Genomic DNA, 26,434 nt, shown 5'->3' with positions numbered 1-26,434 from the left:
TGTGCCCGCAACCAGGGTACATGCCCTTGACCGGAATCGAACCTGGGGCCCTTCAGCCCGCAGGCTGACGCTCTATCCACTGAGCCAAACTGGTTAGGGCTAAACCAGTATATTTAAATTCAAAGAGATGCAGGGCAGCCTGGCCGGCGTGGCTCCGTGGTTGAGCATCGACCTAGGAACCAGGAGGTCAGGGTTCAATTCCCAGTCAGGGCACATGCCTGGGTTGCAGGCTCCATCCCCAGTAGGGGGCGTGCAGGAGGCAGCCGATCCATGATTCTCTCTCATTGTTGATGTTTCTCTCTCTCTCCCTCTCCCCTCACCCTTCCTCTCTGAACTCAATAAATATATATTTTTAAAAAGATGAAAAGAAAGAGTGGAAAGAAGGAAGAAAAAGTGACCTGAGGGTAAGGTGACAGCGGGTTTTGGTGTGGCAGGGACACACCCAAATATATATATACTAGAGGCCCAGTGCACAAAATTTGTGCATGAGCAGGGTCCCTAGTGGCTGCTGGCTGGGGGTGCCTCCCTCCCCCTGAAAAGGGCTAACAGCAGCAGAGAAGCAATACCCTGGGAGGGTCTCCCTTCCCCTGCAGCCACTACCCCTTGGTGGAACTCCTGGTCGAACTCCCAGTTGAGGGGACAATTTGCATATTAGGCTTTTATTATATAGGATATTGATTTCAGAGAGGAAGGGGAGAGAGAGAGAGAAACATCAATGATGAGAGAGAATCATGGATCGGCTGCCTCCTGCACGCCCCCCACTGGGGATCGAGCCCACAACCCGGGCAGGTGCCCTGACAGGGAATCGAACCCTGACCCCCTGGCTCATAGGTTGATGCTCAACCACGGAGCCATGCCAGTCAGGCCCTGCATGAGTATTCCCAGTGCCCCTTCAAGCTCTGGAAAGTGTCTGGCAGGCTCTGGATGTGGGTGGTAAATCCCATGACCATCCTACCAAAGAGGAAATTATCCAGGGGCAGCCCCCGCCGCCCCCCATAGTTGTGGATGGGCCCCCTGCCCTGGCCTGGGGACCGGGGAACCCGCAGGCCAACTCGACCGGTCTCTGGTGCCACCTACAGGCCATCTGGGGAAATGCATCTCCCTTCCGCTCCCTCCACCCTCTCCCCACCGACCGCCTGGAACTTGGCGTCCAGAGCCCTGAAGCTGGACGTCCTGGGTTGGGGGTGGGGGGTGGGGGGAGGATGGTGCAGACTGGAACCGGTAGTGAAGCCAAGGTTACGGTTATGGAACCACATGGGCCCAGCTGGGACCGACAAAGCCAAGCTCCTCCCCTTTTCCCCACCCCATTCGGACCTGAACGGGTAGGATTGGGAAGCACAGGGGCTGGAACCTTCCTGGGACCCTCACCCCATGCCCGTCTTCCCCCATCTGGAACAAAGGCATTTGGATCGTGGGGGAAGGCAGGGAACGTCAAGTTACTAAGCTCCTACTATGCCTAGGGGCGCACAGTAGGCACTTCCCAGACCTTATCTCCAGCCTCATGAATAGGGTGAGAGGTAGGGGTGTAGGAGCAGAGTGGGCTAGTCTTGCTGGAGCTCGAACCCAAGGGTCTTTGATGGCAAATGTGGTGCTGCTTCGGGGTCTCTGACTTGAGCAATGTTGGCAAAATGCAAAGCACCCCATCGAAATCTAATATGTATATATTTTAAAATATATATATTTTATTGATTTTTTACGGAGAGGAAGGGAGAGGGATAGAGAGTTAGAAACATCGATGAGAGAGAAACATCCATCAGCTGCTTCCTGCACACCCCCCTACTGGGGATGTGCCCGCAACCAAGGTACATGCCCTTGGCCGGAATCGAACCTGGGACCCTTCAGTCCGCAGGCCAACGCTCTATCCACTGAGCAAAACCGGTCAGGGCCATATATATATATATATATATATATATTTATATATATATATTTAAATATATTTTATTGATTTCAGAGAGGAAGGGAGAGGGAGAGAGAGAGAAACATCCATGATGAGAGAGGATCATGGATCAGCTGCCTCCTGCTGGGGATCGAGTCCACAACCCGGGCCTGTGCCCTGACCGGGAATCAAACCGTGACCTCCTGGTTCATAGGTCAAAGCTCAACTACTGAGCCACGCCAGCCCGGGCTCTCCAGCCTTCTTCATTGTGGTTGAGGATACACGTACCCTGAGCCGGTCAAGGTTTCTCACCCACGGCCTCCTCTAGGAATTTTTTTTTTTTCAGATCAGGAAGCTGAGGCTCAACACGGTTAATTATTTCACAGGCAGCAATGTGGCCCACGTCAGAACTCGAATGAGTCCAAGCCGTCTCACTGCAGGGTCCTGGCCCCCAGCCACCGCCATACCCCGTGTCAGCAGCACAGAATTCACGCGCACACACATGCAATTGCATTTTAAGAGGGTGCCTTTGTGTGTGTTGGGGGGAGATGGGAGGGGGGGCATTCCACATACAAAAGCCATTGAGCTAGATATTAACTGAGGACACAGAAAAGCTAATGAACTTTGGAAAACAGCAAGCATAAGAGCGTGTTGCTGTGTGTGTGTCTATGGTGTGTGTGTGTGTGTGTGTGTGTGTGTTAACCTATTTTGTTGACAGGCCATCAGCTAATTATCAGCCTGAACTCAGCAGCGCCCTGTTCCCTAGGGAGACACACACACACACAAACACACACACACCCTGAGGTGCTGGCCCGTGCCACCCCCCAGGAACCCAGAAACCACCCTGGGTCCGTAGGTGAGGAAGCACCTCGTTAGCAACACAGATCAACCGAGAAAGCAAATGGCCTCAGAGACCAGCAACATCACAACCCAGATGCCACCCGTCATCGCATGCCCACACGGAGCCGGGATGCAGCAGAGACAGCGCAACCGCGGGTCGTATCCGGGCCACGGGATCACAGCTGCTTCTTTATATATATATATAAATAAATATATATAAATATATATAAATATAAATAAATAAATACACACACACACACACACACACACACACACACACTAGAGGCCTGGTGCACGAAGTTTGTGCATGGGGTGTGTGTCCCTCAGCCCAGCCTGCACCCTCTCCAACCTGGGACCCCTCGAGGGATGTCCAACTGCCCGTTTAGGCGGGATCAGGCCTAAACGGGCAGTCGGACATCCCTCTCACAATCCAGGACTGCTGGCTCCCAAATGCTTGCCTGCCTGCCTGCCTGATTGCCCCTAACTGCCCCCCCTGCCAGCCTGATCACCCCCTAACCACTCCCCTGCCAGCCTGATTGATGCCTAACTGCCCCCCCCCTGCCAGCCTGATCAATGCCTAACTGCTTCCCTGCCAACCCGATTGCTCCCAACTGCCCTCCCCTACAGGCATGGTACCCCCCAACTGCTCTCCCCTGAAGGCCTGGGTTCCCCCCCCCAAGTGCCCTCCCCTGCAGGCCTGGTCACCCCTAACTGTCCTCCCCTGCAGGCCTGGTCACCCCCAACTGCCCTCCCCTGCAGGCCATCTTGTGGTGGCCATCTTTAACCACATGGGGGCAGCCATCTTGTGTATTGGAGTGATGGTCAATTTGCATATTACTCTTTTATTAGATAGGATATATATTTTATTGATATTTTTACAGAGAGGAAGGGAGAGGGACAGTGAGTTAGAAACATCAATGAGAGGGAAACATCGATCAGCTGCCTCCTGCACACCCCCTGCTGGGGATGTGCCCGCAACCAAGGTACATGCCCTTGACCAGAATCGAATCTGGGACCCTTCAGTCTGCAGGCCGGCGCTCTATCCACTGAGCAACACCGGTCAGGGCTCGCAGATGCTTCTTGCAGTTCTTCTCCAGACAAGCCCATCAGACCCCAAGCTGCGGGGCCCGTAACCCAGGGCGCCAGTGGGCAGCTGGGCGCCCCTCACACAGAGGGCGTGCTGGTCCCTGGCTGCGTTGGGGAGCAGGGGAGGCATCGTGCGAGGAAACCAGGTGGCTTGTCCGTGTGTGCGTGATTCAGACCTTCCTGTTGTAGGGAAAGAATTTTGTATGACAGGAATTCCCAGAATGCCCGACACGCCCGTGTTCGGGGGGGACCCAGCCCTTCCCGCAGCCTGCGGTGAAGGAACTCGGGGACTGTGCCCGTGGGCAGGCCCAGTGCCACTTGGAGGTGCCAAGACCTTCAGGGACAGGAAGGGGTCAGGGTCTTGCACTGAATGGACTCCGTGTTCTCCCGCCCTGGGAGAGAGGTAGTTTGGGGAGGACCCATTTCCCGTCTTTGCTAGACTCTCAACCCATCTTGACCTCTCTTACTATTTTTTAAAAAATATTTTTATTGCCCTGGCTGGCGTGGCTCAGTGGATAGAGCGTCGGCCTGTGGACTGAAAGGTCCCAGTTTCGATTCCTGGTCAGGGCACATGCCTGGGTTGTCGGCTAGATCCCCAGTGGGGGGTGTGCGGGAGGCAGCCAGTCAATGATCCTCTCTCATCATTGATGTTTCTATCTCTCTCTCTCCCTCTCCCTTCCTCTTTGAAATCAATAAAAATGTTTTAAAAATATATACATATATACTAGAGGCCAGGTGCACGAAGATTTGTGCAGAATGGGCCTTCCTTACCCTGGCTGCTGGCACAGCCTTTGCTCCGGCACGAAGCCGCCTTTCCGCCTTCCCACGCTGCCCAGAGGCCCTGAGTGGCTGGGCACCTGTGTATGCAAATTAGACCGCCATCTTTGTTGGGTTAATTTGCATAGTCACTTCTGATTGGCTGGTGGGCGTCGCAAAGGTACAATCGATTTGCATCTTTCTCTTTTATTAGTGTAGATTTTTTATTGATTTCAGAGAGGAAGGGAGAGGGAGAGGGAGAGAGAGAGAAACATCCATGATGAGAGGGAACCATGGATCGGCCACCTCCCGCACGCCCTACACTGGGGATCGAGCCCACAACCCGGGCATGTGCCCTGATCGGGAATCGAACCATGACCTCCTGGTTCATGGGTCAACGCTCACACCAGCTGGGCCGGGCCTCTTATTCCTTAATCTCCCAAGCAGATCCATCCAGGGCTGGTTTGGCGGTGATGACAGGGTGTTAGGAGGCGATGACCGGGTGTTGACTCGGTGGCGATGTTGGGAGGCCCCGGGAAAGGCGTTGCTCTTGTATCTGGTCGTGCAGTCGGCACAGACCGCGGTCCCCCTGCACCGCGGAGCCCAGGGAATCTGAGAGCCTGGTCTCGAAGGCACCGAAGCACCAGGGCCATGTGATTGCTGAGGTTGACCCAGGAAGTGGGTCTGAGAGTGTCTGTACTTGCAAACGGAATTGCCCCGCCCGGACCAGCGATCGCCACCAGGCTGGCCACAGGAGGAGGGAGCAAGAGCCAGAAGACAAATCGCCCTCACCAGGCCGGCGTGGCTCAGGGGTGGAGTGTCGAACTGTGAACCAGGAGGTCATGGGGATCAGGGCACATGTCCAGGTTGTGGGCTCGATCCCCAGTAGGGGGTGTGCAGGAGGCAGCCGATCCATGACTCTCTCTCATCATGGATATTTCTCTCTCTCTCCCTCTCCCTTCCTCTCTGAAATCAATAAAAATATATATTTTAAAAATTTCAGCTTAGGGTACAGGGAAGGCTGATGAAAGAAATGGCCTTTGAGCCGCTGGAACAGAATAGCATGGGGTGTGCTATCCCTGGGAATTATTCCACAATCAAGTTCCCTTCCCACTCCCAGTTCATAGTGGTTTCTCTAGTGCCAGGGCCATGACCCCCCATAAATACAACTTTATGTGCAGAGTATTTTCCTGGGAAGAAAGGTCATAGCTTTTGTTAGATTCTCAAAGAGCAGGGTATCTCAGAAGTAAATACAAATAAAAGCTTTTAAAAAAACATTTTAAAAATGATCTGATGTTTTTTTAAAATGTATTTTTATTGATCTCAGAGAGGAAGGAAGAGGGAGAGAGAGAGAGAAAAATCCATGAGGAGAGAGAATCATGGATTGGCTGCCTCCTGCACGCCCCCCCACTGGGGATCGAGTCTGCAACCCGGGCCTGTGCTCTTGACCGGAATCGAACCTGGGACCCTTCAGTCTGCAGGCTGACGCTCTATCCACTGAGCCAAACCAGCCAGGGCTAAAAACATTTCTTTAATTGATTTTTTTTTAGAGAGAGAGGGGAAGGGAGAGGAAGAGAGAGAGAAACATTTGTCTGCTGCCTCCTGCATGGCCCCTACTGGGGATTGAGCCCCAAACCCCGGCACATGCCCTGTCAGGGGTAATCGAAACAGCAACCTCTTGGTGCACGGGACAATGTGCAATCCGCTGAGCCACACTGGCCAGGCCAAATGAGAGCTTTTAAAATGTCCCTCACTCCGTGGATTAATTACTATCTCCTGTGCTGTTGTGTATTTTTTTAAAATATATTTTAATTGATTTCAGAGAGGAAGGAGAGGGAGAGAGAGAGAAACATCAAAGATCAGAGAGAATCATTGATCAGCTGGCTCCTGCACCCCCCCACTGGGGACCTAGCCCCGGAATCGAACCGTGACCTCCTGGTTCATAGGTCGTTGCTCAATCACTGAGCCACGCCGCCGCCGGGCCATTTGTGGGGTCCCCAGAATGTGCCGGGGGCTGTGTCCGAGCTGCGGATGCCAGATGCAGGAGCATCCACTGAGTCACACTGGGCGTCAACATGGCCAAGGCCTCGTTCTGGGTCCTGGGGATGCGCCTCCGAAGGAGACCTTGGCGTTGGGCGGAGACAATGAACAAAGGAAGGGGGACCGGTCGCGCGGTTGCAGGTGCGGGTGGGATGCAGGGCGGCTGGGCGGTGGTGGCACTTTGACCTGGGATGACCTCGGAGCCGTCCCCACGGGGGTGATTGCGCCACGGCCAGCGTGGGAACCCGGGAAAAGGCTGCACGGGACGGAGGGATGGACGCGGAGCGAGCGGGGCAGCAGATGCCGGGAGCGTGACCCGACCGCACCAAGCGGTCACCGTCAGTAGAGGGCGCGACAGAACCCGGCGGAGAGGGGGCGGGGCGCGAGGGCCGCGTGCACGCGTGGGGGCGGGGCTTGGTACGGGGGCGGAGCCAGGCTTGCGTCGGGAGCGGGGCCTTGCGTCGGGGGCGGGGCGCGCGATGAGCGGCCTCTGCTGGTGGCGGGGGCGGGGCTTGAGAGGTGGGCGGGGCCGGGCTTGCGGCGGGGGCGGGGCGCGCGATGAGCGGCCTCTGCTGGTGGAGTGGGCGGGGCTTGAGACGTGGGCGGGGCCGGGGCGCGCGACGAGCGGCCTCTGCGAGTGGCGTGGGCGGGGCTTGAGACGTGGGCGGGACCGGGCTTGCGGCGGGGGGCGGGGCGAGGGCGGGGCGAGGGCGGGGCGGGCGGCCTCTGCCGGCGGCGGGGCGGTGTCGCGTTGCCCTCCTCAGCCGCGGGCTGCCGCCTCCTGCCGGCCGCGTCGGTTACAAAGGCCGCTGCCGGGCCGGCCGCCCTCACCCTCTTCCGGCCGTGACGGCGGCGCGGGCCGGGCTCCCCGCCGGAGATGAGGGAGGATGTCGGTGTCGGGGCTGAAGGCTGAGCTGAAGTTCCTGGCGTCCATCTTCGACAAGAACCACGAGCGGTTCCGCATCGTCAGCTGGAAGCTGGACGAGCTGCACTGCCAGTTCCTGGTGCGGCCGCCGGGCAGCGCGGCCTCGGCGCTCACGCTGCACTGCAACATCACGGTGCGGGCCGGGCGGGCCGGGCCGGGGCCAGGCCGGGGGGGCGGGGGCCGGGCCAGGCCGGGGCGGTGGGGGGGGCGGCCGGACAAAGACGCCCGCCCGGGGGCCCGGCCACCGCCGCCCCGCGAGGCTGGGGGTGGAGGCGGCGCGGTCTCGGCGCCCCGGGCCGGGCCGCTGCGGGTTCGCGGCCGCGTCGCCGCGGGGCTGGGGGAGGTGGCGGGGTCGGGCGCTGAGGGGCCGCCGGGCCGCCGGGGGGCTGAGGGGGCGGGCGCTGAGGGGCTGCGCGGGCGGCGGGCGGCGGGCGGCGGGCGGCCGGTGGCCCCTCAGGCGTCAGGCCGCGCTTCCCCGCCGCCTCGGCACGTCCGCGTTTCGGGAGGAGCCGGCCGAGAGCCCGCGGCCGGGGGAGGGAGGGAGGGCGGGCGGTGCGGGCGCCGCGCAGGTGCCCGAGTGAGGCCGGTCCACTTCCGGCCACAGGCCGGGCGGGGGGGGGGGGGGGGGACCCTCACGCGCACTTGCGGGGACGCGGGAGCCCGGAGGCACCGGGGCCGGGGGAACCGGCCGGGGGCGACCTTCTCCGCCTCCTCCTCCGAGCCCCCCGCCCGGCTCGGGGTCCCTCCCTCGCTCCCTTCCCTGGAGCCCGGGGCCGCCCGGGAGCGGAGACCCCGGTTCACCTTAAAATGGGTTCCCGGGGCGGGGGGGGGGGTCCGGGGGGGCAGGTGTGCATTTCCAGAAAAACCAGTTCGGGGAGCGCCGTGCCGGGGAGAGGGGTGGTTTATTGAGCACCTAGCGTGTGGGCCCCGGCCTTGCAGAATGGGGCCGAGCTGCCCCCCTGCTTTCCGAGACCCGTGTTGTTATTTTTTGGGGGGGCAGGGGGTTGGCGGGGAGAGAAGAGGTTTCCACAGCAAAAGGTGTGACTCAGTGCCGTGATAGCATCGTGAAAGCCCAAGGCAGCACTCATTCTGGCTTTGGGGGGGCGGGGGGTAGGGGCGCCCCGAGGGGAGCCTGGCGGTGGTGGTTGGGCTTTCACACAGATGAGCCCGATCCCCCCCCCCCCGCCGCAGAGAAAAATCTATAAAATAACAAACAAATACCCCCCCCCCAAAAAAAAAACACACCACAGCCCGGCCGGTGTGGCTCAGTGGTTGGCTCCCCATCAGCACACGTGCCCGGGTTGCGGGCTGCATCCCCAGGAGAGGGCATGCAGGAGGCAGCCCATCTGTGATTCTCATCATTTTACAAAATCTTTATTGTTGAAAGTATTACATGTCCCCCCCCTCCTTTTTTTAAAGAATTATTTTATTGATTGATTTTTATTTATTTGCTTATTTTAAAATATGTCTTTATTGGTGTCAGAGAGGAAGGGAGAAGGGAGAGAGAGAGAGAAACATCCATGATGAGCGAGAATCACAGATCAGATCGGCTGCCTCCTGCACGTCCCCCTACTGCCTACTGGGGATCGAGGCCCCAACCCAGGCTTGTGCCCTTGACCAGAATCGAACCCGGGACCCTTCATTCCGCAGGTTGACGCTCTGCCCACTGAGCCAAACCAGCTAGGGCTTGATTGGTTTTTAGAGAGAGAGAGAGAGAGAGACATTGATTTGTTGTTCCACTTGTTTATTCATTCATTGGTTGATTTTTTAAAAATATACATTTTTATTGATTTCAGAGAGGAAGAGAGAGAAACATCAATGATGAGAGAGAACCATGGATCAGCTGCCTCCTGCATGCCCCCTACTGGGGACCAAGCCCGAAACCCAGGCATGTGCCCTGACCCGAATCGAACCCGGGACCCTTCAGTCATTGGCCTCCTCGTTCATAGGTTGACGCTCAACCTCTGAGCCACTGCGGCTGGGCCGTTGGTTGGTTCTTGTGTGTGCCCTGACTAGGGGTCGAACCCACAACCTTAATATATGGGGAGGACACTCTAGCCCAGTGGTCGGCAACATTAGTCAACAGAGCCAAATATCAACAGCACAACGATTGACATTTCTTTTGAGAGCCAAATTTTTTAAACTTAAACTTCTTCTAACGCCACTTCTTCAAAATAGACTCGCCCAGGCCGTGGTGTTTTGTGGAAGAGCCACACTCAAGGGGCCAAAGAGCCGCATGTGGCTTGCGAGCGGGGGTTTGCCGACCACTGCTCTAACCAACTGAACTACCTGGTCAGGGCCTACGTGTCCCCTTTTATCCCCCATTTACCCCCTCCAGCCCGCCCCCGCCCCAGGCCCTCACCACCCCACTGTGTCCATGGCTGTACATGTATACATGCATACAAGGCCTTTGGTTGGTCACCTCCCACCCACCCACCCTCCCCGCCTTTCCTCCGAGACCCTGGACTCTGTTCCCCGCTTCCATGTCTCTGGATCCACGCCATCCGTTTATTTTGTTACTTAGATTCCACATATGAAGGCATGATTCTCATCATTGATGTTTCTCTCTCCCTCTCCCCTCTCCCTTCCTCTCTGAAATCGATAGAAACATATTGATTAAAAAAACAGAAACAAAAACACCCCACCAAAGCTTGAGGAAAGTGTGGTTGAGAAGCCCAGCAAGAAGGAGAACAGTTTCCCGACAGCGGGAAACAGGAAGTAGCGGTGAGCGGGAGGTGGGATGTGAAGGAGGCTGGCCTCGGGTGACCAGGGAAGGTAGGGCTGGTTAGGACCGGAGACGGACGTGCAGGCCGTGGGAGCCACTGAGTTGCCCAGGGAACTTGGGAAAAGGCGTTGGCCATCCAGGAGTAGGAGTGGGTCTCCACAGGGGGTGCCTTATTTATTTGTTTATTGTTAAATATATTTTTATTGATTTCAGAGAGAGAGGGAGAGATAGGAACGTCAGTGATGAGAGAGAATCCTAGATCGGCTGCCTCCTGCACGCCCCACACTGGGGATCGAGCCTGCAACCCCGGCATGTGCCCCGAACTGTGACCTCCTGGTTCATAGGCCGACGCTCAGCCACTGAGCCACGCCGGCCGGGGGACAGCAGGTGCTTCATTCAGGAGAGGAGTGTGTGGGGCTGGCTGGGCTGGCATTTAGTGCCAGGGGCACAGGGATTCCAAATGACTTGTAATTGTCAGGCAAGCTGCCACCACGAGGCATTATGTCACCGCCAGCGCCAGCGGTGCCCCACGGAGGCTGCTGGGGGCCTGCTCCGCACAAAGATGTGGCCTGATGACCGGGTTAGGAAATGAAGCCAGAAGTGAATGAGAGCCCGGCCCGCGTGGCTCCGTGGCTGAGCATCGACCTAGGAACCAGGAGGTCAGGGTTCGATTCCCGCTCAGGGCACAGGCCCGGGTTGCGGGCTCGATCCCCAGTGTGGGGCGTGCAGGAGGCAGCCGATCCATGATTCTCTCTCCTCATGGATGTTTCTATCTCTCTCTCTCCCCTTCCTCTCTGACATCAACAAAAATATATTTTAAAAAAAGAAGTGAAGGACACACCAGGCAGGGTTTGGTGGGGACTAGTGTAACGTCACCACTAGGAGACGCCATTCAGGTCGCGACGCGGGACCCTGTTTTCACGTTGACCAAGAAGCATCTGTGTGGTTCCTGTGACGTGTGCGTGAATGGCACCTCACGAGTTGCTTCTTACACACACACACACACACACACACACACACACACACACGTGCCAGTTTCTGAAAAATCCTCCCAAGATCTGCACCCCTCTTTCTTTGAGGCTTCTGCACAGCAGTTTGTCCCGTGTGGCGTGTGCTCCATTCACACACACACACCCCTCCCCCCATCTGTCTTTCCATGTCTGACCATCCGTCAAGGGTCTCCTGGTCAGATTCAGTTCATGCTGATTTTATTACAGTCCTGGCTACCGACCACTTTGGGTTTGTTTTCTTGTGTTCTGTTGTAATGTTTTGGACGTTGGCCTTTTTTTTTTTAAGTTACTGTTGTCTTTGTTATCTGTTCTTATTTGGATTTTGAACAAAAGTGATGGAGTAGGAGCCTGTATAGGAATCCTGTTTGACGTGCAGATTTTCTGGGGAAGAGTCCGAAAAGGTCGGAGAGCCACGTTCCCAAGATCTTTTCGTGGACCCGGCATCTCTCCCTTTATTCTTTCCTCTCGTTTCTCCGTTTGCTCGGGTGGCGTCATACCAGCGTCCCTGGCTGGGCGCACCGGTGGGTCTCGTTCTAGAATGGATTTGAGTCTCCCGGTTTCCTGGAGCTCATACAGCCCCGCTCTCCTCAGCAGGGCCCCGTGTGGCTGGGGTAGCTTCGTGGCTCTGCTGCCGTCACAGGGGGTGGGGGGGGGGCACCTCTCTCATGGGGGGGGCCACCACTCTCGCGTCCTTGTGGGAGCAGGATGGGACCCCTGAGGGCTCTGCTGTGAGGGGGTAACCTGGGTTAGGACATTTAAAAAATTTTTTTTTTAAATTATGTTTTTATTGATTTTTTTTCATCCTCACCCAAGGATACTTGATTTTTAGAGAGAGTGGAAGGGAGGAGGAGAGACAGAGAGACCCACGTGAGAGAGACACATCGATGGGTTGCCTCCTGGACACACCCCGACCAAGGCCGGGGGTTAAGGCTGCAACCGAGGTCCATGCCCCAGACCGGAATCGAACCCGGGACCTGTAGTCCGAGGGCCAGCCTTCCATCCACTGAGCCAGACGTGCTCGGGCTGTCCTCTCCTCCAGCTGCTCATTCCTCCTCCTCCAGCCTAGGGCTCTCTCCTCTTATCTGTTTCTCTTCATCGGGCATGTTCCCCAGTCCTGTTAGGTATGCAGAGCCTTCACGTCCTCAGGATTCTTCTCGCCCGTCCACCCCTGGTTCCTCCTCCTCAGAGCAGGCAGCGCCTCCCGTCCTGGGGCTGGGCCTCAGCAGGCAGCGCCTCCCGTCCTGGGGCTGGGCCTCAGCAGGCAGCGCCTCCCGTCCTGGGGCTGGGCCTCAGCAGGCAGCGCCTCCCGTCCTGGGGCTGGGCCTCAGCAGGCAGCTCCTCCCATCCTGGGGCTGGGCCTCAGCAGGCAGCGCCTCCCGTCCTGGGGCGTGTGTTCTGGGGCCTTGGTCTCTGGGATCCGACACTGAAGGACTCGCATGTCTGCTTCCTGGGGATGTGCAACTTTGAGGCCGTCGGAAGGTCCCCTGGCGCCTACATACAGTTTCTCACTTCCCCTCCAACTTCTCCGCTGAATCCCTGAATGGGGGGGTGGGGGTGGGGGGCTCTGGAAAGAGAACAGTGTTAGGCAACGGTGCTACCCTTTGCCTTTTTTAAAAATTTTTATTTTTTTTTTCTCTCCCCTGCCCCGCTCACCACCCCCTGCCTTTTTTTTTTAGTCTTTTTTTTTTATTTTAATAATGGCAAGGGAGAATATTCTATAATTATGTTTTTCATCTTCCACTCTGCACACGTTCAGTAAAGACAGGGTTTCCCAAAAAATGCATGCCCGCTCTGAATGATTGTAAAGTCAGTGTTCATTAACATGCAGGTCATTCTCAAAGCTTAAAAGAATCTACAGAAATGAGGGATTTGTTTGTCAGCGCCTGATGACCGTTCTGGCCCCGGCACGGCTGATACCGCGAAGCAGGGGGATCGCCGACATCAAGAATCATTGCGTGCGGCATAGGTGTGCCCTCAGTTTGGGACCGTGGCTGGCTTTGTGCCGTATCCCCATCTTTTATGTATCCCCATGAAAAAAAAACAGTCTAGTGGCACTTGAGGATAAATCTTCTTTCTTCAAAGCTTAGCCTGGCTTCACCCATTATTTCAAATCAGTTAAACGAGAACAAGAGTGAAAATTAAGTGAGTTCTCAGCTGTCCGAGTGTGTACACATTTTTTTCGGGGACACCCTCTATTCTGTTGACTACCTGGTCACGTTCTAGGTATGTTCAGTTGGAACAAAAAACTTACCTGTCATGTTTGTGTCACGGATAGTGCATACGTATTTAAAGGGTTACCTAGGGCTTGATAGGAAATCTGTAATTTGACTTCAAGTTCATATGAATGATACTTTTTAAAAATATATATTTTATTGATATTTTACAGAGAGGAAGGGAGAGGGATAGAGAGTTAGAAACATCGATGAGAGAGAAACATCGATCAGCTGCCTCCTGCACACCCCCTACTGGGGATGTGCCCGCAACCAAGGTACATGCCCTTGACCGAAATCGAACCTGGGACCCTTGAGTCCTCAGGCCGACGCTCTATCCACTGAGCCACACCAGTTAGGGCTGAAAGATACTTTTATGAAGTGAAAAACAAATCATAGATGTGTTATTCTCTAGGCAAAGGGAATTGAGCTAAAACATTTTTCTGTTTTATAAACGGGCCCTAATCTTAAATGTGAAGGGCGAAGAGTGCTGTGTTCAACCTCAGGGAGTCTTTTCCCTAATAAAAAAGGAAGTCAAGATACGAAAGATTGTCGTGCAGACCTAAGCGCTGATTCCCGTTCTCAGTAAACATCCGATTTCCAGTCAGTGCTGACGTGCAGCTGTTATGCTCACACCCAGAGGCCCAGCAGGTGTTGACTGACCTGGGCAGCCTGTTGGAGCGAGCTGGTGTAGGGCTTTCCGTTACTCCTTTACGGATTCTCTCGTCTGGGAACTGGGCAGGGAATTGTTTAGAGACCCTCCTTCCCCGGGACGGGACCTAGCTAGTAAACAAACAAACCCTCACGCTTTTGTGTAGCGTGCTTCGTTATTGTGTAGCATGCTTCGTTATTGTGTAGCGTGCTTCGTTATTGTGTAGCGTAAGTCATCGCTTTTCTGCATGAGTGGCTGTTCGCCAGGCCGCTTGTCGTGGAACTTTTTCTCCTTAATTAAATTTCTGTTCATCGTCACCAAAAGCCTCCCTTCCCCCAGGAGCGAGATACTAAACTTTAAACCAGGGGTCCTCAAACTTTTTAAACAGGGGGCCAGTTCACTGTCCCTCAGACCGTTGGAGGGCCGGACTATAGTTTTAAAAAAAACTATGAACAAATTCCTGTGCACACTGCACATATCTTATTTTGAAGTAAAAAAACAAAACGGCAAAAACACCCGGCAGGCCGGATAAATGTCCTCGGCGGGCCATAGTTTGAGGATGCCTGCTTTAAACGGTTAGAGCTTGGAGTTTATGGGAGAGAAAAGGTTTATGCCCTGTAGCTGGGACCTGAAGCAAATCACTTCTGTTTCTCGATGAAATAGATCATTTTTCTTGCCCCACATGAGAGCGTATATAGGGAAGCTCTGTGGCGATGACAGTGTTCTCTACAAATACAAAAGTGATGGTGTCATTTGTGGCTGAAGAGCACTGTATTTTGAAAACTAGAGGCCCGAGGCACGAAGATTCGTGCAAGAATAGGCCTTCCTTCCCCTGGCTGCCGGCACCGCCTTCGCTCCGGCCCGGAGCCGCCTTCCGCATCTCGCCTTGCTGCGTCAATTTGCATATTCTCTCCTTATTGGCTGTGGGCGCTGCCACCTTTGTCACAGAGTTACGGTCAATTTGCATATTCTGTCTTTATTAGATTGGCTGCTTTACAATGGTTTTTCATGGGCACTAAGTCAGGGCTGTCCGTTTTACGTGTTCCTAGTCTTGACACGGATAAGAAGTAGCCGGGTGGGTTATACAAAGGACATAATGGACGAAACCTGACCCAAGAGCCCAGGACCTTCTCTCTGGCCTGTCCTCCTGGGCGGGCGCCTTTCTAAAGCAGCTTCCGGGAACTGTTGGGAATGACAGCACCTCAGTGCACTTCAGGCCGAGGAGTCCTGTGATCATTCATCCGACCAGTTGGTGATACGGAGTCGGATCCGAGTTCTCTCCTCCCTCGCCCCCTATGCCCTCCTTGGAAGGAACAGGTCGTGAAGAGGAGACGCAGGTGTCCATGTTATGGATGGCGTGTCCCTTAGCAACATGACTTTCTTGTTGAACGTCTTAGACCTGGGGACGGATGGTGTGAGATAAGGGTCAGCTGGTCGAAGGGTGGGAGGTGAGTGGGAACGCCACCACTGGAGGTAAAGCGTCGCCCGAGAGCCAGGGTGGTGAGCAGGCCCCTCCCAAGGCTGTGGCGCGGGGTCTGTGCTGTCTCCTCCGAGTCCTGGGGGATGGAAGACAGAGCGGGAGCCGCCTGGGTCCTGAGCATCCGGGGGCCCTCCCAGCCTTCGTCTGTGCCCGCGTGGAATGCTCCGCGTGGAATGCTCCGATGGGACGTCACGTGCTGCGTGGAGCACGTGGGCATCCCCACCGCAGGTGTTTTCACGTTCGTCAGTGTCGTCACTGCTCTGTGGGCTCCGCCGCGTAGACACTTAGCTGTTCACCTGCCAGACGGTGAGCAGGGAGAGTTTCTTCCTGTCTTTCTGTGACTTCCTTTTCTATGTTGTCGGAGCCTTTGGAATTTTATTAAGGTTCTGTGCGTTCACGTCATTCTCCACTCCACATTTAGGGAGCAGCAAAGTGCGACAGTAATGGTCCCATAACTGGTCTCCAGAAGAATAAAAAAAAAATTAATTTAAAAATCCATTAAGAGAAATTTGTTTTTCCACACATAGATTTTAATATATTGCTTTTCTTCCCCATATATATATATATTTTTAAAAATTTTTTTATTGATTTCAGAGAGGAAGGAAAAGGGAGAGAGAGTTAAAAACAATGATGAGAGAATCATTGATTGGCTGCCTCCTGTCCCCCCCACCCCCACCCCCGGGGACTGAGCCTGAAACCCCGGGTTGTGCCCTGACCGGGCTTCCCCAGCTGTATTTCGCTGAAGTCTGTGTTACCTGACCATCAAGCGGCCTGTTTAATTGCCGGTCCAGGTCAGTCTGTGACAAGAGTAACCTGGCGTCTCTCTAACAGGAATCGTACCCAGCTTCCTCACCAATATGGTTCGTGGACTCTGATGACCCAAACCTGACATCAGTTCTGGAACGTCTAGAAGATTCTAAGAGCAACAGTTCGGTAAGAAAATACGTCCTGCTCCTTTCTCGTTTTCTTCGTGAACGTTAGGGAACTGCTTTTTCTGTCCAGAGTCTGTAACTGCAGTACAAGCCAGAGGGACATAAATGAAAAGTTTTTGTATAGAGAGAAATGCAACTTTCCATTTCACACAAAAATTAAAAACCCATCGTCCTTTTTTATAAAACTGATGAGTAACATTTGTGAGAGAACTAGTAAAATTTAAAGGGAACATAAAAGTCTTCCGTAATTTCTCTGCCTGCTATAACCATTGTTGACATGATGTGTTATTTTTCCTTTCAGTTTTTCTCCCTTGTAGTAAAATACATATACTCATATATGTTTATAGTTGAGGTCATATTCTACATAGTTTTATACCATTTTTTAAAGTTAATATTATTGTTGTATTTTTCCATGATGTCATAAAGTCCTTATAGGAAATATCAGTCATTCTTTACTGGTGACATGATTATATAAGGAATCAACTGAGAAAACAGTTTTAAGATTACTGGTTAAAGTGCTGTTATATAAAAATCAGTGGTCCCCCCAAATATCAGCTATAATCAGATAGAAAATACAGGAGAAAAGTATTTTGTTGGTGATTACAATTAAATTTAAAAAAAAAAGAATTACCTAGGAATAAACTTAGATGTATCAAGAAAACTATAATAATTTGCTGAGTGGAATGAAAGACAGTGTGTTCCCAGATAATTAAACATGTTAATGATCTTCATAGCTTCATGTTAATTTATAAATTGAATACAATTCCAGTAAAAAAAAGAAAAATCAAACAGACTTCTTTTTGGAACTTGACAAAATGAATCTAAAGTCTGTTTTGAAGAGTAAAAATAATAATGAAGTTGAAGAAAAAGTAATGAAATGAGACTTGTTCAACTAGGTTTTACGTGAAATACTGTGTGCTGACACTGGCTGGGTGGATGAAGGCAGTGGGAATTTATTTATTTATTTATTTACTTATATATATTTTTTTAACAATTTGGACCCAACTCTTTTTTTTTTTTAAATATATTTTTATTGATTTCAGAGAGGAAGGAAGAGGGAGAGAGAGATAGAAACATCAATGATGAGAGAGTCATTGATTGGCTGCCTCCTGCACGACCCCACTGGGGATTGAGCCCACAACCCGGGCAGGTGCCCTTGACCGGAATCGAACTTGGGACCCTTCAGTCCGCAGGCTGATGCTCTATCCAGTGAGCCAAACCGGGGAGGGCGAAGGCAGTGGGAATTTAGAGTCATGTAATTGAGGATTTAGAATAAGTGAAATTGAGTTAAAGCACTCAAAAAGGAAAGGATCGATTATTCTATTAATAGTATTGGGAGAAATGACCATTTTGGGGAAATTAGAGTCTTACCTCAGATTATTTTCAAAATAAGTTATTTTTGCTTTAAACACGCTTATTCCTAAAATTAAGAACATACGAACGTCAGTTTAAAGAGGATTTGGGAGGTGAAGGCTGGTCTGCAGAGCCCTGAGGGTGGAGGTAAAAGGCTAACGAAGGGGGCCGCGTCACACCTGCTGCAGGGGCCGCAGGACGGGCAGGGGCCGCAGGACGGGGCAGGAGGACGTGCAGGGGCCGCAGGACGGGGCAGGAGGACGTGCAGGGGCCGCAGGACGGGGCAGGAGGACGGGCAGGGGCCGCAGGACGGGGCAGGAGGACAGGCAGGGGCCGCAGGACGGGGCAGGAGGACGGGGCAGGAGGACGGGGTAGGAGGACAGGCAGGGGCCGCAGGACGTGCAGGGGCCGCTCCCAGCGGCTGCCTTTTCTAGGCCTGAGGGTGTGCGTGTTGTGGCAGAGAAGTGACAGGGCCATGTTTCCGTGTCTAAGGTATCCCATCAAAAATGCTCACACAGTGACATGGCACAGGGCACACCCTTGGGTCTGCTGTTATAAAAAGTAAGTGTATTTCTGTGAAAGAAAAAAAATACCCGAACTTGCCCTCCACTCTTTCTCGCAGTCTCTGCGTCACCTCAGAACCCAGGCTAGTGACAGAGTAAGCGGTCTTTCCTGACCTTCCATCACCTCCTTCATCACAGCCGGGCCTGCCTTCTCGTTGCGTTAACGCTCTTACCTTTAGTTGCCAAATCAGGGACTCCCTTTCCGGTTCTAAAACTGACCCGACTGCAGCGGGAGCCGTGTCGGTGTTCCCTGCTGAAACACGCCTCCACTCCGCACTGATGACGGAGCGACCACGGAGGGCCTGGTTAGAGGAACACGGCTGAGTGTGGTTTCACGCTGGACGTCATGTTGTGGTTACAAAGCCGCCAGTCTCCTCGCAGGAGCACAGGCAACTCTCCGAGGCGTTCTGCGTGAGGAAGCAAGGCACGTGGTCTCGTCTAGCCGGCCGCTGTTTATGCAGCGCTGAGAACTCTGTCTGCTGGTTTACACGCTTTCCCCTGGGTGGACACGGGAAACTTGAGTCGCAGAACACAAAAGCATGTGCTTTTTTTTTTTTTTAAATATATTTGATTGTTTACAGAGAGGAAGGGAGAGGGAGAGTTAGAAACATCGATGAGAGAGAAACATCCATCAGCTGCCTCCTGCACACCCCCTACTGGGGATGTGCCCGCAACCAAGGTACATGCCCTTGACCGGAATCGAACCCGGGACCCTTCAGTCCGCAGGTCGACGCTCTATCCACTGAGCCACGCCGGTTAGGGCTCTTCCTCTCCTCTTGTTGCCGGCGTGCTGCTGGGCCCTCTGTAGGGCTGCACGCGGCCCTCGGGACTCGCACGCTGGCCCCAGCAGTACCCTCACCACGTCATTCCATCCGGGGCTGCACGGCAGCAGCCTACTTCTTTCTCTTCCTGCTGGGCTGGTTACAGTTGTAGCGTTACTGTGTCTGCCAAGGGCCCTCGAACGCCTGCTTCTTTGTGAACTGTTTTGCAGCTTCGCCAGCAGCTGAAGTGGTTGATATGTGAGCTCTGCAGATTGCACGACCTTCCCAAGCACCTGGATGTGGAGCTGCTCGACCAGCCGCTGCCCACGGGCCAGGTACGTAGCCTTTCCTGGGACCCGCGCCGGAGGAATGGTCTCAGGCCAAGCGAAACTAGGGTGCTTTCCTTCGCTTAGCGTACAGCGCATTAGGGTTAGTTCTGCTGTTGAATGCTTTGTTTGCTTCGCTGTAGGCACCACGCTTTTCACTTTTTAAAAAAATACATATTTTATTGATTTTTTACAGAGAGGAAGGGAGAGGGAGAGAGAGTTAGAAACATCGATGAGAGAGAAACATCCATCAGCTGCCTCCTGCACACCCCCTACTGGGTATGTGCCCGCAACCAAGGTACATGCCCTTGACCGGAATCGAACCCGGGACCCTTCAGTCCGCAGGCCGATGCTCTATCCACTGAACCACCCTGGTTAGGGTTTTGTTTGCTTTGCTGTAGGCACCACACTTTTCACTTTTTGAAGTGAATTTGCTGTGACAGACCGAGAACCGGCCCCTCCCTCGCTCACCCTCGTTGCTAATGTTCCGGTTTCCATACCTGCTCTCGCTTCCTCGGTTGTGGCTTGTGCTGAGTCACTTCCTCACCTGCAAGGCCGGCTCCGTCGGGCATCCCCAGCTGGTGTCTCCTCCGCGCCATGCCTAAGGAGTCTAGGATTATAGGAATGTCTCCCCGATGATGATAATTCTCCGTGTTCTCTCCACTTCTGTGAGCGCGCCCTCGCTTCGGAGCCTTTGGTCGGCAGTGGCTCTCTGAGCTGGCGGGACAGCCGCCGTCTGGGACTGCTCTTATCTCCTCTGCTCACGTGGGTCTGTCCCCTGACCTGTGCCACCTTTCTGGGCTCACCGGTCACCTTTGCCTGAGTGCACCTCAGGGCAAACGCAGGAAGGGCGGAAGGCACGCTCTCGAGTTCTCCCTTCGCAGAAGGAGGCCGCACGTTGGCTTCGCGCTCGGTTCTGCTGCTCGGGAACTGCATTTCTTCCCCGGGCCCTGTGGGCAGCACTTCCCTTCCTGCAGGGGGTGGGAGTGGGGCCTGCGTGGGGGGGGCTGTGAAGGCTACACGGTTAGTGCTGTGGGGCAGTGCGTGGGGCGTGCAGTAAGTGCCCGTCAGTGTGAACGGCCGAGTCGGCCTCACACGGGGCTGGTGGTTGGGCTGGATGTGGGGTTCTGGGCGGGAAATGCTGCCCTTCGGTGTTACCGCAGCCAGCAGTGCGGGCGAGCCTGGTGCCCTCTGAACCTTCCCATCTCCCCGGGAGCTCGAGGGCCTCTCCTTGGCGTCAGCCATGGGCTTAGCTAGATCTTCCTCCCCGCTCCGGCTCCGCACGGAGGGGCCTTTTCCGATCGGACTCTCGCGTCCTCTCCGTGATGTGTGTGTGTGCACGCTCCCTCTGGTTCCTCTCTCCTTCCCATTTTCTCTCTGTTCATGTGGAAACGCCTGCTCAGGGGATCGTAGACTCTTTGCTTGAGTCTGTATCTCAGATACTATGTCTCTATTCTCTCTCTTCGTCTTAATTTCAAATTCTAGGAAATGTCCTCATCTTCCAGCTTTTAGAACTTTATTAGGACAGCCATAATTTTAAGTTTTGTTTTGGGTATTGACTGCTGCTGATCCAGTTGCCCCAGGACTTGATGGCTTAAAACAATTTACTCTGTGCCTCGCGATGGGCTGGGTTGGCCTGCTTAGCTGACAGGCTGCTGCTGCCGCACGTGCAGTCAGACCCGGGCTGGGGCTGGGCCCTCTGGACGCACTGCCCTAGGGTGCCCAGCAGGGCTTCTCCCTACGCCTGCTGCCTCGCTGTTTCTCCACGGGACCCTGCCCTCCCCGGGGCCCTGCCCTCCCCATCGCCCTGCCCTCCACGGGCCCTGCCCTCCACGGGGCCCTGCCCTCCACGGGGCCCTGCCCTCCACGGGACCCTGTTCTCCACGGGACCCTGCCCTCCCCATCGCCCTGCCCTCCACGGGGCCCTGCCCTCCCCATCGCCCTGCCCTCCACGGGGCCCTGCCCTCCCCATCGCCCTGCCCTCCACGGGGCCCTGCCCTCCCCATCGCCCTGCCCTCCACGGGGCCCTGTCCTCCCCATCGCCCTGCCCTCCACGGGGCCCTGCCCTCCCCATCGCCCTGCCCTCCACGGGGCCCTGCCCTCCACGGGGCCCTGCCCTCCACGGGGCCCTGTCCTCCACGGGGCCCTGTTCTCCACGGGGCCCTGCCCTCCCCATCGCCCTGCCCTCCACGGGGCCCTGTCCTCCACGGGGCCCTGCCCTCCACGGGACCCTGCCCTCCCCGGGGCCCTGTCCTCCACGGGGCCCTGTCCTCCACGGGGCCCTGCCCTCCACGGGGCCCTGCCCTCCACGGGGCCCTGTTCTCCACGGGGCCCTGCCCTCCCCATCGCCCTGCCCTCCACGGGGCCCTGCCCTCCCCATCGCCCTGCCCTCCACGGGGCCTTGTCCTCCCCATCGCCCTGCCCTCCACGGGGCCCTGCCCTCCCCATCGCCCTGCCCTCCACGGGGCCCTGTCCTCCCCATCGCCCTGCCCTCCACGGGGCCCTGCCCTCCACGGGGCCCTGCCCTCCCCGGGGCCCTGTCCTCCCCATCGCCCTGCCCTCCACGGGGCCCTGCCCTCCACGGGGCCCTGCCCTCCACGGGGCCCTGCCCTCCCCATCGCCCTGCCCTCCACGGGGCCCTGCCCTCCCCATCGCCCTGCCCTCCACGGGCCCTGCCCTCCACGGGGCCCTGCCCTCCACGGGGCCCTGTCCTCCCCATCGCCCTGCCCTCCACGGGGCCCTGCCCTCCACGGGGCCCTGCCCTCCACGGGGCCCTGCCCTCCACGGGACCCTGCCCTCCACGGGGCCCTGTCCTCCACGGGGCCCTGCCCTCCACGGGGCCCTGTCCTCCACGGGGCCCTGCCCTCCCCATCGCCCTGCCCTCCACGGGCCCTGTCCTCCACGGGGCCCTGCCCTCCACGGGGCCCTGCCCTCCACGGGGCCCTGCCCTCCACGGGGTCCTGCCCTCCACGGGCCCTGCCCTCCACGGGCCCTGCCCTCCACGGGGCCCTGCCCTCCACGGGGCCCTGCCCTCCCCGTCGCCCTGCCCTCCACGGGGCCCTGTCCTCCACGGGCCCTGCCCTCCACGGGGCCCTGCCCTCCACGGGGCCCTGCCCTCCACGGGCCCTGCCCTCCACGGGGCCCTGCCCTCCCCGTCGCCCTGCCCTCCACGGGGCCCTGCCCTCCCCGTCGCCCTGCCCTCCACGGGCCCTGCCCTCCACGGGCCCTGCTCTCCACGGGCCCTGCCCTCCACGGGGCCCTGCCCTCCACGGGCCCTGCCCTCCACGGGGCCCTGTCCTCCACGGGGCCCTGCCCTCCACGGGGCCCTGCCCTCCACGGGCCCTGTCCTCCACGGGGCCCTGCCCTCCACGGGGCCCTGCCCTCCCCGTCGCCCTGCCCTCCACGGGGCCCTGCCCTCCCCGTCGCCCTGCCCTCCACGGGGTCCTGCCCTCCCCGTCGCCCTGCCCTCCCCATCGCCCTGTCCTCCACGGGGCCCTGCTCTCCACGGGGCCCTGTCCTCCACGGGGCCCTGTCCTCCCCATCGCCCTGCCCTCCACGGGGCCCTGCCCTCCACGGGCCCTGTCCTCCACGGGGCCCTGTCCTCCACGGGGCTCTGTCCTCCACGGGGCCCTGTCCTCCCCGTCGCCCTGTCCTCCCCGTCGCCCTGTCCTCCCCATCGCCCTGTCCTCCATGGGGCCCTGCCCTCCACGGGGCCCTGTCCTCCCCGTCGCCCTGTCCTCCCCATCGCCCTGCTCTCCCCGTCGCCCTGTCCTCCCCATCGCCCTGCTCTCCCCGTCGCCCTGTCCTCCCCGTCGCCCTGTCCTCCCCATCGCCCTGCTCTCCCCGTCGCCCTGCCCTCTCCATCGCCCTGTCTTCCCTGTCGCCCTGCCCTCCATGGGGCCCATCCTCCGGGGCCGCTTCTCGGGGCTCCTCTTTCTCAGGAGGGGACCAGGATTCTTAGTTTTGTCTCCGCGAGCACAGACGTGGAAGCTGCCGGGCCCTCTGAGGATTAAATTGGGAGCTGGCGCAGCGTCACTTCCACCACGTCAGTGGTTCCCGTCACAGCCCAGTGGATTGTGGGAGGGCCGAGGAAGGGGTGAGGGCTGGGACTTGTGGCTCACAGGGTCCTCTCCACAGGGGTCCCGTGCATTCTGAGATGCTGTTCCTACTCATTCATTCTGCTTCTGGGTTTTACCCGCAGTTTACGTGCAAGCGTCTTGTCCTCCCTCTCTAGCACCTCAGTTGTCCCTTTAATACTTAAGTTTAAAAAACAGTTTATTTTGGTTTTGTTCTTTTTGAAGACTTTTCTCAAGTATCTATCCAGTCTATGTTGCTCATTCATGTATAGCTTTGTCCTTCCTCTCTTCATTCATATTTTGGAGAGATACTGAGGGTCGATAGGGAGTTCTTGCTGTTGACAGCTTGTAGGAGGGATTTAAGCTAATCCTTGGTTTAGGATAGTTATTTAAGTGAAGGAAACCATTTATTTAAGTGTAAGATGTTTTTTTTAATTTTAAATGAGAATGTCTTGAACTTTTTTAGAGTTGCTTTATATGTGATTAATTGCCTTTGTTATTCCTAATGCACCTGTTAACTTGAATTGTTCAAAAATGTCTCTTTTAAAAAGCTGGTAGGTGTTTGTCCGATCAGAGCTGGAGTGAAGTAGCTGTTTCTCTGTCACCAGTTCTCTGTGGAGTCAGGGCCAGAGAGGGACAGTCGGGCCCGTAGCATCTCCCAGTGCCCGGGGGGGGTGCTGCCCGCTGGCCTGGCACCTTCTCCTTCCTTTGCAGAATGGAACCACAGAGGAAGTGACGTCGGAAGAGGAAGACGAGGAGGAGATGGCGGAGGTGGGTGTCTTACAGGAGAACATTGTGTGGATATCTTCATTACGGAAAATCTTAGTAATCTCTCTAATCTCTTTACACTCCAGCGTTAGTGTGGAATAATGAAAAGCACACTGTTCCTGGAATTGAATATAATTGATGGCTTTAATTGAATATAAAGTCTGGCTTTACCTCTAATGTATGCTTTTGAATAAATTGCTTCTCTGATGTCACAGATTTGATTTTCTGGGAAATAAGAGCTCTTAACATTTAGCACTAAAATTATATTTACATTAAAAAAAATTATATTTACATTGAATAGTAATCACTACTTAACCTGTAATTGTTGTTTTTTTTTTTAATGTTTTTATTGATTTTTTTAGAGAGAGAGGAAGGGAGAGGAATAGAGAGAGAGAAACATAGATGAGAGAGAGACATTGATCAACTGCCTCCTGCACGGAGATCGAGCCCGCAACCCGGGCATGTGCCCTGACTGGTAATCGAACCCTGACCTCCTGGTTCAAAGGTCGACACTCAACCGCTGAGCCACACTGGTGGGCTGTGATTGGTTGCTTCTGAGAACTGCTAAGTTTCAAAAGTCCTGTGTTTGAATAAAGAGTTAGAGGACATTTCGGAGGTGACTTGTTAGAAATAAGAGAACTCCCTCATGTTGAACATCACCTGGGAGTGTCGTAGAGAGGATTCCAGGGGCATTGAGCTGAGGCTGGTGGAGGGCCCGTCCCCGATGCGATCTTAGACGTGTTCAGGCTCCGAAGCTGGTGTTTACATTCACACTCCAGGGTGACGCTCTCCTTTCTTCTACATTGATCGGATAAAAAGGTCTTCGGTTTTATTTATTTTATTTTTATATATATTTTTAATATATTTTATTGATTTTTTACAGAGGGGAAGGGAGAGGGATAGAGAGTTAGAAACATTGATGAGAGAGAAACATCCATCAGCTGCCTCCTGCACGCCCCCTACTGGGGATGTGCCCGCAACCAAGGTACATGCCCTTGACTGGAATCGAACCCGGGACCCTTCAGTCCGCAGGCCGACGCTCTATCCACTGAGCCACACCGGTCAGGGCCGAACAGGGAGCCTTTAAATGGGTGTGAATGAAGGCTTTTGACCCCTTCCCGTAGGATACATGGATGCTCTCTCTTCTGCTCCCTCTCGAGTCAGGAATAGTCGGCCTTTGGCATGAGCGTGAGCACTCACACGTGTCTGATGTTCGTAGGACGTCGAAGACCTGGATCACTACGAGATGAAGGAGGAGGAGCCTGCCAGCGGGAAGAAGTCGGAAGATGAAGGAATCGAAAAGGAAAACTTGGCAATACTAGAGAAAATTAGGAAGACTCAAAGGCAAGACCATCTAAATGTATGTGGAACATTCTAGAACCTGGACTTACTGGCTAAGTAGCGTCGTTGTAGGTGATAACGTGAACACAGGGACCTTCATCCAGGCGCCAGCCTCCGCGGCCCCTCCAGCCTGCCGTGTGGCTCAGGCACAGGCCTGTTGCCGTATGTTTTTATTAGCGGATTTACGTTTCTCCTCTGCCTTTTCCCTCCGGGGATCCCCCCGTCCGCCTCTGCCCTCTTCTCGCCGTCTGTGTTTTAATCCGTCTCCTAACCGTGCAGCTCAGTCCTCCAGGAAGTGCTGCCCCGGCGGGACCAAACGTGGTTTGATCTTTGCTGTCACGCCTTTGGGTGAAGCAGCGGGTGGTGTGAAAGGAACGCTCTGGTGACAGGCACGCCTCATGGCTTCAGTTCCCTCGGCTCTACATGCATATGGGCCCCGGGGAGCCTCTGAAGAAGAAGGAGAGTCCTGTCCACAAATGCCAGACAGAGTAGGAAAACATCACGTGAGAGGCAGGGTTTCTGTTTGAACACCACCTACCGCCTTAATTAGAGCTACTCCTTAGCCCCATGAAACCTGAGGGCGTTGTGCTGCCGGGCTGTGTCTCGGACATGATGAATTACCATGCATGGAGATGCCAGCTGTGGTAAACGGGTGGAACACTCTCCCTCCTGCAGCCTTACCTACGATGTCAGTTCAATCGGCTACTTTTTAGA

At 55.5% G+C, this 26,434-nt stretch overlaps 1 protein-coding gene across 1 annotated transcript in view; it reads left to right on the top strand.

The window, feature by feature from the left end:
- The first annotated feature begins 7,315 nt into the window (after window positions 1–7,315).
- The window catches only part of UBE2Q2 (ubiquitin conjugating enzyme E2 Q2), a 34,797-nt gene continuing 15,678 nt past the window's right edge, over window positions 7,316–26,434 (top strand). The window contains exons 1-5 of the mRNA XM_079764128.1: window positions 7,316–7,656; window positions 16,432–16,533; window positions 19,440–19,544; window positions 24,326–24,382; window positions 25,599–25,739. Coding sequence (XP_079620254.1) covers window positions 7,486–7,656; window positions 16,432–16,533; window positions 19,440–19,544; window positions 24,326–24,382; window positions 25,599–25,739 — 576 coding nt within the window. The 5' untranslated portion in view covers window positions 7,316–7,485. The remainder of the gene's footprint in view (window positions 7,657–16,431; window positions 16,534–19,439; window positions 19,545–24,325; window positions 24,383–25,598; window positions 25,740–26,434) is intronic.

The sequence above is a fragment of the Cnephaeus nilssonii genome, assembly GCF_951640355.1.
Source record: "Cnephaeus nilssonii genome assembly, chromosome: 24".
Taxonomy (NCBI): Eukaryota; Metazoa; Chordata; class Mammalia; order Chiroptera; family Vespertilionidae; genus Cnephaeus; species Cnephaeus nilssonii.
This window is presented reverse-complemented; position numbering and strand designations above follow the sequence as displayed.